This window comes from Lolium rigidum, chromosome 7, assembly GCF_022539505.1.
Source record: "Lolium rigidum isolate FL_2022 chromosome 7, APGP_CSIRO_Lrig_0.1, whole genome shotgun sequence".
NCBI classification, from domain to species: Eukaryota; Viridiplantae; Streptophyta; class Magnoliopsida; order Poales; family Poaceae; genus Lolium; species Lolium rigidum.
The window spans coordinates 96,293,259-96,309,648 of record NC_061514.1 but is presented as its reverse complement, the minus strand read 5'-3'; the positions used below and the strand labels follow the sequence as shown (position 1 = coordinate 96,309,648).

Sequence of the window (16,390 nt, the reverse complement as noted above, 5' to 3'; positions counted from 1 at the left end):
CTATGCCATTCATAACGGTGAATAAGTATTCTGTGAAATATAGCCTAAGAGACCCACACGGTGCACACACTTTGTCACCTTTACACACGTGGGACAAGGAGTCTCCGGAGATCACATAAGTAAAATTCACTTGACTAGCATAACGACATCTAGATTACAAGCATCATCATATGAATCTCAATCATGTAAGGCAGCTCATGAGATTATTGTATTGAAGTACATAGGAGAGAGATGAACCACATAGCTACCGGTACAGCCCCGAGCCTCGATGGAGAACTACTTCCTCCTCATGGGAGACAGCAGCGTTGATGAAGATGGCGGTGGAGATGGCAGCGTTGTCGATGAAGAAGCCTTCCGGGGGCACTTCCCCGTTCCGGCGGCGTGCCGGAACAGAGACTCCTGTCCCCCAGATCTTGGCTTCGCGATGGCGGCGGCTCTGGAAGGTTTTCCGTATCGTGGTTCTTCGCCTCAGGGTTTCGCGACGGAGGCTTTAAGTAGGCGGAAGGGCAACGTGGGGGCCACACGGGGGCCCCACACTACAGGTCGGCGCGGCCAAGGGCTGGGCCGCGCCGCCCTATAGTGGCGGCCCCTCGTGGCCCCACTTCGACTCCTCTTTGGTCTTCTGGAAGCTTCGTGGCAAAATAGGACCCTGGGTCTTGATTTCGTCCAATTTCGAGAATATTTCGTTACTAGGATTTCTGAAACCAAAAACAGCAGAAAACGACAGATCGGCTCTTCGGCATCTTGTTAATAGGTTAGTTCTAGAAAATGCACGAATATGACATAAAGTGTGCATAAAACATGTAGGTATCATCAATAATATGGCATGGAACATAAGAAATTATCGATACGTCGGAGACGTATCACGCGCCGATTTTTAGCGCGCCTGTTGGAGATGCTCTAACCAATTTGAAAAGCACATAAGATGGTTGTCCTGTGCTCCTTGATTGCTAATCAGGTCGCTGAGCACGAAATCAAAACATGGGCGCGTGGTGGTGGAGTAGTGGCACTATTGCTGCGAGGAGAATCATGAATCAGCACTGCCCAACCAACTGTTCGATCGATGTTTATTCATTTATTCCCCAATTTGATTCTTTTTTCCCACCATTCCTTTGGTTTTTCTCAAGCGAAATGAGCAGTGGTTGGCTCCATGAATCCCTCGTAATGTAAACTAAACCGGCCAATAGAAAAACGAAAACAGGGGCGCGGTAGGTACGGCCGCTGCTTGATTTGACGACAATCCTGCTCGATGGGATTCAAACCACGGCCGGGGCTGCAAATTGCGGCTAAGCTTAATTAGTTTAGTAGAAAGATGAAACCAAATTGCGGCTAATCTTGTAGTCAGATGTTACACGTATCGTGTGCGATGTGTTGTCGTTGGCGTGTTACTTTTTCAGGCGCGCCATGCAACTCGCCAAGTAGAGAACGTACGTATGAAGTGTGTGCTAATGCAACTGGTGGATGATTGCATTGCATCAGGAGTATCTATAGTTGCCGGGAACTACTCAACAACAGCTCAACAAACAAGTGATCTATTTGGATTGGTAGCAATTCTAACCTGAGATCTAGGCACGAGACAAGTGGCATAGAATCATCTACTCTTTGTTGGAAACACATGAGATATTTTGGATCTCCCAGCACAACGTACATAGTGCTGAATTGGGTTTTAAGATGGGTGATGTCGTGTTATGTTGTACTGAAATACGTACCAACTAGATTTCTACCATGGTGTTTCATGTATGATTATAATTAACTGAACTATATGTCTGCAAACGTAATATAACCCACACTATTTTTTTGTTCATTGTGGATAACTATATATAATCTATGTTGTCAAAACAAAAGTAGCATTCAGAGGTTGTGAACTTAGTAATGACACGAATTAGAACAATGTAATATGGTTTAACTGGTGTTCTTCCAATGCTTTAACTCGTTCCAAGATGTTTCTGTAATATGGTTACCTACTTACCTAGTTATAATACTCCTTAGAAATTATAATACTTCTTTAGTACTAGACATAACACTAGTAAGATATTTATTAGGTCGTGCTCTTTAGAGATTTTTAACACAAATATGTATATACTGCATGAATTATGAAATTGTATTAACATAATTCAAGAAAGAACTTTTCTTATATAAGACGGTCTAATATTAGCAAAGGAACTTTATTTGAAATCTTTCAATACAAATGTATAACAATGAATATTACAACATATGTTTTATAGGCTGTAGAAAACCGACAACCCTCCAAATCTCCTATAGCGGGGCAATCCATTTACTTACAACCTAATCAAGCCGCTATAGCCTTTTAGGAAGATTTCGATATATTTAAATATTCCAAGTAACTAGTATAAAAACTATAGTACTATTTAATATTGTAGTATACAAAAAATAAATCATAAAGAGTAAAAAAGTTTAGTACAGATTAAAGTTATTTTATTTTCCCTTGGGTTCGAATTAAACTTGGACCGGCCTTGGTGGGTTCGTCGACCCGAGATGTGCGACAGGGTGAAGGTGTAGGATGAGAGTTAATAGCCCAAACGGGCATGGAGGTGTAAGACGATGTGATTCGATGGTCAAAACGTGATCTGACACAAGATCGCTGACCTGGATAAAGCGCTAGGGTCGAGGTGAGTTGACAACGCACAACCAAGCATGTGTAAGATTTGCAAGGCATAAAACTAAATTATACCCTAACAACAACTGCACATAGAAAATATTCTAGAGGCCTAGACCCCTCCATGGTTCTGGCCTCTCCATCTTTCAATTGCCTCTATTCGTTCGCCCATGCTTCCGTATTGACCTAAGACCACCTATATATCCTTGTATTAGCAACTTCTAGACTCACCACCGGATGCTCCTCTGGCTTATCCAACGTTTAATGCCACCATTATGAGAAGTAAGTGGTACACCTATTAACTATTGATTTATGGCAGTAGTTTGCTATATCTGTCTCTATGTGTTATCACTTTATTAATCCGTATGAGCTGCTTCACATGATTACCACATTATAGATGTAATTCGTATGGTTGATCTTTCGTTTATGAGATAAGTTATGAGATGCATATTTTCAAATTGTGTTTGTTGTATTTGAGCTGCAAATTATTACCCTATTTACGTTTACATGATCTGATCAAACTAGTGTGATAGGACGCAAGCGGGGAAAGATGTGTATAATTAGTGGAAGTAAACTGGTAGTAGAAACTGGACAGCGACATAAAATTTGGTAACTACTATGGTTTAATACATTTCTATGTTTCCCTCGCTAAGGAGAATGAGATATGGTGTGTTTTGTTCATGTAGTGGTAGAAAAAGATGACCTCCTTTGTTTGAGGTAGTAGTCATCCACTTAAATTCTAGGTATGTGGTAGTATCCTTACTTAGAGGAATAATAGACGTATATATTGCATTATTTGTATGTTAGGACGTGATGACCATATCAATGAATACATGTCAAACGCAGTACTAACATATAATAAAAGTTAGCATAGCATTATCTTGTTTTACAACCCGCCATATTTATGAGTAAGTAGTCAAGTGATGCCATGAATGTTCAAGGACTGTAGGAGTGCTCACAAATCATGGATACAGTATGGCCCTATCAATGGGGCCGCTTTCTTTGACACCCAATACACTGGCCTCCCGCATTTAAAAAGAACCACTCACAATTAACTCCCTATGAATAGTATATATTCCCTCCGTCTTAATTTACTAGTCTTCTCTGTATCCCTAGGTCGCTAATTTGATCTATATAATTTAAATTATATAATGCGAAAATTATATCATTAAAAAATAGAACATCTAAACTTTCTAATAATATAATTTTTATAATATATAACTAATGCTAACTTGCTTAAATTTGCGACTTAGGGGTACGCACCCGCCTAATAAACTGCAAGAGAGGGAGTAGTACCAATCATCACATTTAAATTGGAAATCCGGAGCAGTTCCGAGTCATCAAACCACCTACAATATCAGGTGGGGGTAGCCAGGTTCTCATGTTAACGATCTCAATTATTCGACATTATTTAACTTAGCGGTATCAACTGCTTGGTCAATTTTTCCTTGCTACCTCCCCCACACAAACTAAAATCTCTTGCAAGCTTACTTCACTCACCGAATAATAAAACGGTTCCTTTTAAATAACGGAAATAAAAATGGCTCCTTTATTTCAGCAGGTACTAATTTTCTTGCTCCCGTAATATTTTTGTATGGGACGAAAGAGACATCGGTGGTGGTATCATTTTCATCGCCAAGCTTGACGGATACATATTTTGCTGCCAGTCGTTTTCAGCCGTGTCTGACGGAGCACCAGTGGGCGCAACACGCAGTACCGTGGGCGTGTCGTTTAATCCCTTTTTTCTTTGATGATTTCACTGTTGCCTCGTTCGTATTGGCGGTGCTGTCACGAGTCCAGAGATTCATGTTCACCTCAGGAAAAGGTGCCAAATGCAGAGTGTCGACATTGTGGAGTTTTCTGCTGGGACCTGGCTTCTTCGATTCGTGCATAGACGGCTGTCATCCATAGTAGCTCGACCCCGTTGCCCCGTGCTGCTCTTGTCTGCTTCAACGTGTGACTTGATTACACTTTTTTAACACAGTTTTCAGCTCACTTGTTAGGACTAAACAAATATCTAAATATGCTTGTGTAAATGGAAACAGGACAAGGCGTTGCCAATGAGGGCAGAAAGTAAGTCAAATGTAACGGACTATTATTTCATCCTAGCTCGATCGGTGAAATTGAAAATATCAGAGATCACTGGTCCAAAGACATGGAAAGCGGCTGCTTTCTTGGGTCAACTATAGAACCGTAATGTGATGGAAATAATTGCTGGCTGCATACAGTCACGCTTGACTTAGCCTGGTCAGACAAATAATTTAACATCGATGACTATTCGACTCAACAGTTGCATCGATTATTTGATTGCACATCACTAGAATAACTAGATTCCTCTCCAGGAATTAAAAAAAAGTACATTATATAGAAGAAACACAGAGAACAATGCAGGTTTGCCTGAGTCATGGATGACCAGGAGAGATTCTTAGATTGGGCAGAAACGAATCTAAATGTATTCTCTAGAAACGAAGAGGAAAAGGAATAAGAACATTTCATACGAATATCAGCCACATAATTAAGCATGACACGACGTATTAGCACCGATTCAACATTGTATACGAGCATAGGGAAATGGGACAAGTACATAATTAAGTATATGTCGTCTCTTCTTATCATACACGTAAAAAATGAACTATACTCGAAAGAATCCAAGTGTCGCGCGTCCATAAAGATTCGTGCAGGGAAAACAAATTGGAATGGGTGAGCCAGAGTTTTGGGTAGCCCCTGCAATAAGGAACGAAAGTCCACCCGGCTGGCCGGCCATCTCTAAGATTTTCGCGTTAACAACTACGAGAAGAATTCTAGTCCTGAAACCGTGGATTCAGTGTCTAGACTCTCAACCACCCGGCACGAACATGAAAGAATTCTGTTTGCTGTTATCTGACATAGTCAATGTTGCCATACTAGCTTTATGCAGTTGTTACCAACTTAGCATTGACAAAGAGGGAATATGTGTTTAGACAACGTAAAGGAACTTAGTATAACAACACAAGGGGCCAAGATGTCCCCATCGTGAAACATAGCGCAGCCTCCAACCTTAGTCCTCTCCACCTCTCCTCCTTCATAGATCGGTTCTCCTTCCTTTGATCATCAGGAGGGTGGAGAACCCGATTTATGCATGATGTTTTTAATAAAAGCAATGTTTTGAATAGATTAGATAAAGGTCATGGCAGCCAGTCTTCTTTTTGCCCTCCACTTCAAGCATAGTCTACAATAACTTATCATCGATCATTCGATCTCCTTTCAGACGTTAATGGTGGTGTTGGAAGATTACAATTCTCTAGGTATGGGTCTCTAAATCTTGCTTCTCCAGATCGATTTTGGATCTTTTCACATGGTTGCCGCGAGGGGAATTATCACGACTGCTACGTCCTCGGTGATTCGAACCCCGTCGACCAAATTGTTATGTTATTTTTCCTGGTATACTAGTGTTGATATTCTTGCCGATGTAAATTAACTACTTTAATGGTTGTACGTGTGCACATAGCTTGAAATTGCGTCTCAAATATTATTCTATGAGTATGTTCGTTGGTGTTTGCATGTCTATGGTTTGGTTCTCTCGCGAGCAACCGTCAGAAAAATACAGGATTGTGTCATTTTTTTAGCTCTACCATGTACAAGATTGTGTCGTGGAAGAAGAAAAAAACTCGAAGATTTGATCGCTTCTTTTAAATTTTACATTGTAATAGTTGGAGAAAACTAATATGTCCTACCATGTACTATTTGTTACAACAAATATATATTTTATTGTTAAAAAAAGTTGTTTAGGCAAGGACACTACTTTCTCCGTCTATAAGACATACACGTAGTTTAAGGAAAATCTAGACTTCTAGTTTGGTCAATAAATATGAGATATGTTGCATAAAAGATATTTCAATAAATTTATTTTTTAAAAAAGTTTTTCATGATATAATTTTATTTTACCGACAAAACTAGTTGTCAGTTTTTTCTTTAAACTACATGCATGCCTTATAAACTAAACATCCAGTTCCAAATAACTTTGGGCACGGAAGCACGCCAATAATGCTATACTTCTAGAAATTTTTGTTACGGAGTTTGATTGACTAGATAATGTGGAGATCAACTATTGATTACAGTCCCTAAAATCACTAGAAAAAAAAAAGATGTGCACTAGCTGACTTTCTCCACCTCTCCTGTAAAACTCTAATTTCTTAGATGTAGCATTATTGGAAGCATGGTGGTTATTGAACAAGGCCAAGAAATGAATAAATTAATTGTTCAACCAACGCAATGGCCATGCCTAGGTTGGCCAACAGGGCACGGAAAGGAACGAACAAATTGTTGTTCAACCAAGCCAGCGGCTATCAAAGTAATCACAGTTGTCTTGCTATTGATGGAAATGTCACGTCTCACTGAAAAAATATTTTGGTCGTATAAAACATCGAAATATTAAATCTGAGATTTAAACTATGATAAGATAGGGTTGCCACTGCACATTCTTACATTCCAACACAGGTTGGTTCTCGGTGGTGTTGACCTTGCCCGTTATAGATGAGTCTGATTAACGTAGAGAGTCTAGCGCGAAGAAAACAAACAAGAGCTGTTGCACATTGCGTCCAGCGACGTAGTATAGCCAAGGCACAGACACGAACAGATTTGTACGTACGTGTCATGGCTGACGAGGAGACCATGAGCCTCACATGCATGCATCTTGCTTGTACTAGATCCCAACCGTCACACGTGTACCGATCGGCCGGCTTACATCAACGTGCAGCTACTTACACAGCAATTAACCCTGATTTTTTACACACACGTACACACACCTTGCTGCGATGCTGCTGCTGCTGTTCCAGCAATCGCCGCACCTGGACGGAGTCCATGATGTGCTTGAATGCACCTACACCAGACAGCCTCTCTACAACTTTGGGTTAAACTAGAGCTGCGCTGCCACAGTACTGACACTAATCATAGGCGCCTTTCGGTCCACGTACGTATGAGGTCGCAACACACGCCACATGCATGGTTAGGCGTAGACCAGAAACAGTGGCCATATAACATGATGGACCAGGATCGAATAAACTAGCCGGTAGCTTTTCTCTTTTCTGTGGCCGGACGGGAATCATGCATGGGTCGTGTTGGCGCACCGTGCCCGCCATGTACATACCGCATTGGGAACCGTGATACAGCCGATGACACGTCTGACGCCTTGGCGGATTTCCGTCTTCCGGGTTGCAACACGTAGCATGCGATCACCGGCCACAGGCTTGTGCTTTACGATCATGGCTCGTGGATGCGATGCGCTTTTGGCTTGGGGGAGACGCAACAAACCTTTGCATGGTTTAGGAATCAAGGTTAGCTTTCCTAAGCTAGCTTCTCGTCCAATCGTCTCCTGGTTTAACTACAGTAACTTGGCCATTGATTAATTTACTACGTAGACGGAGAGAATTGGAGAGCCGATGGACCGGCGTGGCCTCTTTCCGGGAAGCTAGCTTTGCTGAGATTCGTGCCCTGGTTTTTATAGATGAAGCTTCACGCTGAAGCACTGTCGCCTTGTTGCAAGGTTACTGGCTATAGTATACTCCGTAGTCGAGCAAGTATAATAAGTTCTAGTCAGCTGGCTATAAGGGTTAAAATAATATATTCATGCTTAGTTGGAGGAGAGAGAGGAGGAGAGAGAAGATGAGTGAGGCTCACATGCAGTAATGCTACAGCTAGCGTCTTCCTAGACACTTTGTGAGAGTGAAATGTGGGCCATCCATTGATAAAGTAGTACAAGATTATAGCTCACTATTATACATGTTGACTCTATATTAGCTACAAATGACATGGCACATGGCTTATAGCCAGCAGCTGGCTATACTATTAAACTTGCTCGTATATTACTCCAATGGGATAAACAAATACCAACGTTTTCACAATTGCGGAGTCCGTAGCACAATCGATGACGGCTTGGAAGCATGCGGTTAACTCGACGTGCATGTCCGGCGACACGCACGAGTGCGGCCGGCCGGAACACCGTTGCACGAGTAAGGCGTGGACGTGGACGGTGGCCGACCGTCCATTGCCGGCTGGTTGTCTGACACATGCCAGGCTCATGCGTTAGTCGGATCCAGCCAGGCCGTGACGTGTGTCTCTCCTGGACCGTTTGTTCTGCCTCGATCCTAGCCCTACTGGAGTAGTATATTGTACTACAATCGAAACCAGTGCAACGAAAAGTTCATTAACATTCGCGGCGATTTACACACAAATAACCCTTTGCAGCAACTATAGCATAGACTGATCCTCCGGAGAAACTATTTCATCCGTCTAACCTTTTTGTGTGGCGCCCCTTATATCGGTGTCACACCTCACTGTGTGGCGCCCATGCGGGCGGCGCCACTCTCCCAGCCGACATGGCGTCCTCGACGCTGAGCTGTGCGCCGATCTGACGTGGCGCCGCTCACATCGGCGCCACACGGTGAAACTGTGGCGCCGCTCGGAAGGGTGCCACACATCCACTTATGTGTGGCGCGCGCCCGCGCCCACTCGAGCCCGACCCTTTTCTTCTTCTCTCTTTTTTTCTTCTCTGCAAGCAAGGAACCGCCGCCGCCGGCCGCTTCTCCTCCCCCCCACCAAATCGGCCACGAATTCGTCAGATCTGACCGGCCAAATCGTTCCCCATCATTCCTCAAGGTAATCCCCTTCGAATCCTTCCCATTCATCCACTAATTTCATAGATCTTGCTAGATTTTTACATGAACCCTATACATGGAAACTAGATTTGAAATGTTGGTTGGTGGAATCTAAATTATACTCTATGTGTTGAAATTGATAGCCTCATGTATGCATGTGTTTAACCATAGCAACTTATATGTCGAAAACATCCAGGGGCTCCGGAAGTTTAGTCCTTAGCCGTCTTGGCGAGGGTGTTGGTGTGGCGCCTGTGGCACCGGCGCCACACCTCACTGTGTGGCGCCCGTGGCGTCGGCGCCACATAAACAGCATCGCCAAAATGGCTAAGTCCCAGGAGAATTGTCTTACAGTAGGTGCTGGGCAATTATAAGTGCATGTGTGGCGCCGATGGGAGCGGCGCCATACATGTCGCCACATCAGATCGGCGCACAACTCAGCGTCGAGGACGCCACGTCGGCTGGGGGAGTGGCGCCGTCCGCATGGGCGCCACACAGTGAGGTGTGGCGCCGATGTGAGGGGCGCCACACAAAAGGGTTAGATGGGTGAAATAGTTTGGCCGGAGGGTCAGTCTGTGCTATAGTTGCAGCAAAGGGTTATTTTTGTGTAAATCGCCAACATTCGCTTTTGCTTAGCTAGTTCTGGAAATACCGGAGAACTAGATGTGCATGATGGTTCATGTGTTCTGTGAGTTGCAGGGTAGGTTACAACTCAGTTTTTACAGCTACAAGTTGTTTTATAAAGGAAGGAAAGTTTTCATGTCCGTTAATTCACATCGTGACTTCTGCTGATTTAGAGTTACAACTAACCTGGTGCAGCTAACCTAGGAGAGGTTGCTGACCAAGGTGGGTGATCGAGACATTATCGACTGGTGGAGCTTCATTCTGCGGGGCTAAGGCAATACTTGAGGGGCTGGAACCAGAACCTTGGCAGGGATACCAAGGCCACAAAAACTGCTTTGTTGACTCAAATTGCCCAACTTGACGTAACTGGCAGAAGCCACTGGCCTGGACGAGGATGCTTGGGCATCAAGGTATCACTTGGAGGAGGAGGTCCTACACATCTACAGGGTGGAAGAGGAACATTGGCGGCAGCGCGGCAGAGTCAGGTGGGCTATACATGGAGATGCGAACACAACATATTTTCATGCGGTGGCTAACGGGAGAAGAAGAAAATGTAATATCTCTGCGCTCATCATTGACAATGGAACAATCACGGACCCAAAACTCATTCAACGTCACGTGTACGAGTTCTATAGGAACCTGCTTCGTTCATCAACCCCAAGGGCATGTGCGTCATCCACATGGGAAGGGGATGATCGGGTCTCAGATGAGGAAAATGTGGGTTTGGCTTGCACCTTCTCTGAATCAGAGCTTGAGTCCATAGTCAAGGAGATGAAGACAGACACCGCCCCGGGTCCAGACGGTTTCCCTGTTGCTTTCTTCAAGCACTTTTGGCCTCAAGTGAAACATGGTATTCTGGACATCCTCAATGACTTTGTACTGGGGCGCATCGACATATCTAGGCTGAACTTTGGGATCCTCTCCCTCATTCCGAAGGTCCCTGGGGCGGACCAAATCTCACAGTACAGACCGATTGCCCTGATCAATGTAATTTTCAAAATCATCTCCAAAGCTTACGCCTCCAAACTTGACCCTATAGCAAACAAGATCCTATCCCCGAATCAAACAACATTTATCAAGGGCAGAAACATCCTTGACGGTCCGTTGGCACTCATGGAAATCATACACGACATCTGGAAGAGAAAGCATAGTGGAGTGCTCCTCAAACTAGACTTCGAGAAGGCTTATGGTCGTGTCAACTGGGATTTCTTGGGGGAAGTCCTACGTTGCAAGGGTTTTGATGAGGGATACATTCACATGATCTTGCAACTTGTCTCTGGGGGGCAAACTGCTATCTCTATCAATGGAGAGGTGGGGCCATTTTTTCGGAACAAGAGAGGGGTTCGACAGGGAGACCCCCTCTCTCCCCTTCTCTTTAACTTCATCGGCGAAGCGCTCTTTGGGATTCTATCAGCCGCAGCAGCGGCAGGACACATCCATGGGTTAGTTCCACACCTTCTGCCGGGAGGAATTACTCACCTTCAGTACGCGGATAACACGCTCATCCTCATCCAGGGATCGGACGAGGATATTGCGAACCTCAAGTTCCTCCTTATGTGCTCTGAAGATATGTCAGGGCTCAAAATCAACTACCACAAGAGCGAGGTGTTTGTGCTCGGACAGTGAAACAACAAGCGAACTTCCATTGCTAACAAGCCGAACTGCAAACTCGGTAGCTTCCCTTTCACCTACCTGGGTTTACCTATATCTGATAGGAAATTGACCCTTGATCAGTGGCTATTCTTGGTACGGAAGCTTGCGGCTAAGATAGAACCGTGGTTGGAAAGATTGATGTCTTCAGGGGGATGACTCATTCTTTCTAATGATTGCCTAGATAACTTGCCAATCTTTGCGATGGGACTGTTCCTCCTCCATGATGGGATTCATGCGAGGTTCGACTCTCATCGATCCAAGTTTTACTGGGAAGGTGCGGGACCAAAGAGAAAGTATCACCTGGTTAATTGGCCAACGTTTTGTCGACCCAAAGAAGTTGGGGGTCTGGGACTGCTCAATACAAACAAAATGAACCTAGCACTTCTACTGAAATGGGTCTGGAGACTTTACCAAGAGGAAGACACTATCTGGGCTCGTATTGTTCATGCAAAGTATGCGGACGCCTCGGACCTGTTTTCGGGATCAGGCCAAGGGGGGTCTCAATTTTGGAAAAGCCTGCATAAAATCAAGCATTTTTTTAAAGTGGGAGCCAAGCACGAGGTGCGAGACGGAGTTAGAACCAACTTCTGGATGGACTGGTGGATTGGGAGTGCTCCCCTCATGGAGTCCTTCCCTTTGCTGTTTGCCATCTGCGACAATCAAGATATTTTGTGGCAGATGTGTTACATCAACACTCCCTGTAGTTTCGTTTTCGACGATCGCTCGACCAGGATGGCATGCGGCAGTGGGGTGAGCTTGACGGGATGATGGCACAGGTGCTCCTCAGAACAGGGCAAGACAAGGTGTCTTGGCACCTGGAACAATCTGGAAGTTACTCTATCAAATCTATGTATGCCAAACTCTCTCAAGGCACGACGGTAGCTCATTATAAGGATATGTGGGAAGCTAAAGTCCCGCTAAAAATCAAGATTTTCTCCTGGCAGCTAGCTCTAGATAAGTTGCCTTCGGGACAGCAGATCCTGACCAAACATGGGCCTTCCAATGGCCTTTGTGCCCTCTGTGGTTCCCCGGAGGATGCCAGACACATTTTCTTTTCCTGCTCATTGGTTTCATTTATTTGGTCTGTTACGCGCCAGCTGCTAGGGTGCAACTGGTGACCCGCTAACTTTGCACAATTCCATGCCATTCTGTCTATTTTCTCGGGGTACTCGCGGCGGCTGTTGTGGGTCTTGTTCTTGGCCCAATCCTGGGCCCTGTGGAATACGCGCAATAAACTTGCGATGGAAAAGAAAACTATCTCTAACCCAGCTGACATTATTTACAAAAGCATCATATTTTTGCAGCTGTGGAGCCTAAAGTTCAAGGCAAGAGAAAAGGAGGGGCTAAGCTGGATGGCACGCGAGCTAAGGGAGCTGTACGCTAGTTTTGATTCAGATCATGTAGAACCTCGAGTTCAAGATATCTCCGACCCTATGGGATCGGCGTGTGTGACGGCGTCTCGGACATTCGTCCTGTTATCCAATAAAGGTGTGAGAGTTCTTGAGTCTGTCAAGAGTAATCATATGTGCTTGAGTATCCTTGAATCTGTCAAGGGAGTTCAAGATCTATCGGTCCTATGGATCATCAAGGTGCATCGTGAAAGATCGGGAAACCTTTGGTCCTAATCATGTGGTATCAGATTGCTAGGTTGATCACGATGCAGATTGGTTTGCTGCTCAGTTGTTTCTGCTCGATTGTTGTGGCTACCATTGGGTACGTCGCCGCCATGCTGTTGGTGAAGATCAAGGAGGAGGAAGTGGGCGGAAGAGTCAAGTTCCAGAGGCCTTCGTTCATGCGGAGGAGGTGGTGTCGGCAAGAGAGAGGAAGGAATAGTGCTGCTGAAGCTCTGCCACGACAGGTTTTCATCGGAAAACTGTGTTGCGGCAGGAAAAATTGCGTGGAACAGGTGGTTTCCGTCCGGCGGCCGGCACCAGATCCGGTTGACCGGCTCTACAGCCGGGAAGGTCCGGTCACTTGGCCGACAGACCAGCCCCCAAACCGGCGGTTCTGGCGCTATGTCCGGTTGGACCGGCTTCCAGGCCGAGCTGGCCGGCCCAAACCGGGTCCAACACCAGTGCCAACCGGGGCGGGTCCAGGGAGCAGCGGCGGCTCACCCGACCCACAGGCCGGCAGACCGGGTCACAGGCCGGTTGGGCCGGCAACAAGGCCGGTCAGACCGGGCACCAGGCTGGTTGGACCAACGTTCAGGCCTGTCGTACCGGGCCCCAGGCCGACCGTTCCAGGCATGCAGTCCGGCAGTACAGGCGTCCAGACCTGCGGCACCGCTTATGCTGCTGCAGTTTTGTTCGTCGTGGAGTGGAAGAAATTTTGCTCTTCAAGGAGGAAGACATTGGTGTTTCCGAAGGGTGCATACTCACGTGTTTTCAACTTATTTGGATCCAAGGCGGACATGAATTTGTTCTGTTTTCTTTTGGGTGGTATGTATGGTGCACTTCAGTTGCGTTTGGAAGGATACTTGTGTCTTCAATCAGGTTGATGGCGTCGAAGACCAAATGGCGCCAAGGACAAGTCAAGCTAGTCGAGAGGGAGGATGTGGTGTGAAAGACTGGCGAGGCTTGGGGATGAAGACCGGCGATGTTGCTTATCTAACGCCACCCTTTTCTAGCAGACCCTCACGCGTTGGGGACAACGCTTCTTGAAGAAGGGGAGGATGATATGGATATCCAGGCCTGGTACACTAGGACAGCCACTGATACGAGGATTAAGTCTAAGGTTGTACCATTATTATATCGTAGTGTTATTATTAGGGAATAATGTAGCCATGTCATGTGGTGGGTCATCTTGGGTTTTAAGTTGTGTCTGTTTGACTTGGGCCTGTCTGAGTCAAACTAGGGTTAGGCCCATAGTGGGGCGCCCTAGCCCAATAGGGGCTGGCTGGCCACCTTACCCCTCATATAAGGAGGTGGGGCGGCTAGGGTTAGGGGAGTTTTTAGATTGAATCCAGAATATGTAGAACTTTGAGTTCATACTATCACCGTCCCTATGGGATCGGCGTGCGTGACGGCGTCTTGGACGTTCGTCCGGTTATCCAATAAAGGTGTGAGAGTTCTTGAGTCTGTCAAGGGTGATCATATGTGCTTGAGTATCCTTGAATCTGTCGAGGGAGTTCAAGATCTATCGGTCCTATGGATCAACAAGGTGCATCGTGAAAGATCGGGAAACCTTTGGTCCTTATCAGGCGGCGTCGTGAGGAAGTAGACCGTGCCTTGATGTTGGGACTGGGTGCGCGGAGAAGCCGTCATGCCAATCTATCTTTGCGCTTGGCTGTGTTTTTACCTTGTTTTGTTGAACTTTGACTCTTCTTCTAGTGTTTAGCGAAGCTGTATGCCCAGCGGTGTATAATCTGAATTGTCACCGTATGGCTTTATTAATTTAAAATCGGGCAAATTGCCTGTTATCTAAAAAAGAGAGTTACAACTAAGCAAACCGAAAGAATTGTCGCCTACTGGTAATAAAGGAATGGAATCGGTCCTCAGAAAGTAGAGAACTATTCGTGCATGCGTGGGCCAAAATACCAGAAGTGGAGTTATGTCCCACTCATGCTGATCTAATCTAACGGAGAAGAAGGAAATTGCCATGCGACATGATCTCATCAACAATAACACAGAGGAATTTTATGCGAATTCTTAGCTAATCGTTTCAGCCTTATCTTTCACCATTGATTACAAGCATAACCAAGTTCCAAAACTATGGAATCTTGCGCAAGTCCATTCCCTGTTTCTGCCTGTCGGGATCTACAAGATCGCCCGGCTGTATGATTCATAACGAAACGTCATCAGGGTTTTTCTTTCTTGGCCGTATGATCTACACTTATCCAAGCGGAGTTGTACCATTCTTTTTTGAACTCTCGTTCAAGTTTGTATGATTGTTTGCGAGATTCCGGGCCACAGTGCCTAGATTCAGTGATCGACAGATCAGCAGTGATCGGAAAACATAAATCTCAGACAAGTCATCATCTTTCGCAAAAAAAAAAAAGTGTAGACATAAAGCTTTCCAAATGGTTTCAATTTACATATGAGCCTCAAGCCCTCAAGCAGCGCACACACAAAGAGGCGAAAAGGGGAGCCAAGAGAAGGATCGGAGTCTGGCCAGAGCCTCAGCACAAGAACTTCCGAGATCCTTCACTGAATCTAGGGCTCGGAAGAAATTACCGGAGAGATCAGTCAAGCTCCCTCATCTGTCATCTCGTCAGATCGGTGATTCTTTAGACCCCCGTTGGTTCAAGCTAACCTCTACGCGGCCGGCGGCCGGCCACGGGCTTCGCCGGCCGGTCAACTCACGACGGACACCTTCCGGGACTCCTGGTGCCCGCGCCGTGCCTCCGTACCCGAAGCGTACTGCCGCAGTCGCCGGGCGGCTTGCCTGTCGCGGACGGCGTCGAGCTGCATCTGCTCGTCGCGGCACTCTTCGCTGCAGAACGGGGTGTCCCCTCTGTACATGAAGATGTCGCTGTCGCGGGCCAGCGGCTTGGTGCAGAGCGCGCAGGCGTCCAGCGCCGGCATGCCGGCCTCGGCGAGCCGCTCGGTGTCGAAGAAGAAGAAAGAGCAGGCTATTGATGCCGCCATGGTATATGCGGGTGGCTTCCGAACAAGGCGAGCTGAGCTGAGCCTAAGCTTTCTTGTGCGTTTGATGCTTTTGTGCGGTTAGGAAGAGAGGGAGTTGAGTTCGTAGAACGGGAAGGTTTGAGTATATATGGTGCGGCAAGGCATCGGAAAACTGTTCTGCTGTGCGCAGTTCAGCCGGCCCACGGGTCGGCCAATACCGCTCGCCGGGCAGGGCAAGCCATGGATTAAGGGAGTGGGAGGGATGGCAACTGTACCCGCGTGTCTAACGGGTAAAAACTCAT

General features: G+C 46.0%; 1 protein-coding gene across 1 annotated transcript; it reads right to left on the bottom strand.

The window, feature by feature from the left end:
- Positions 1-15,815: 15,815 nt before the first annotated feature.
- LOC124669464 (FCS-Like Zinc finger 1-like) lies at positions 15,816-16,181 on the bottom strand. The gene has a single exon (XM_047206074.1). It carries the CDS (start codon positions 16,107-16,109, stop codon positions 15,816-15,818), a length of 294 nt encoding a protein of 97 aa, XP_047062030.1. The 5' UTR covers positions 16,110-16,181.
- Positions 16,182-16,390: the final 209 nt, after the last annotated feature.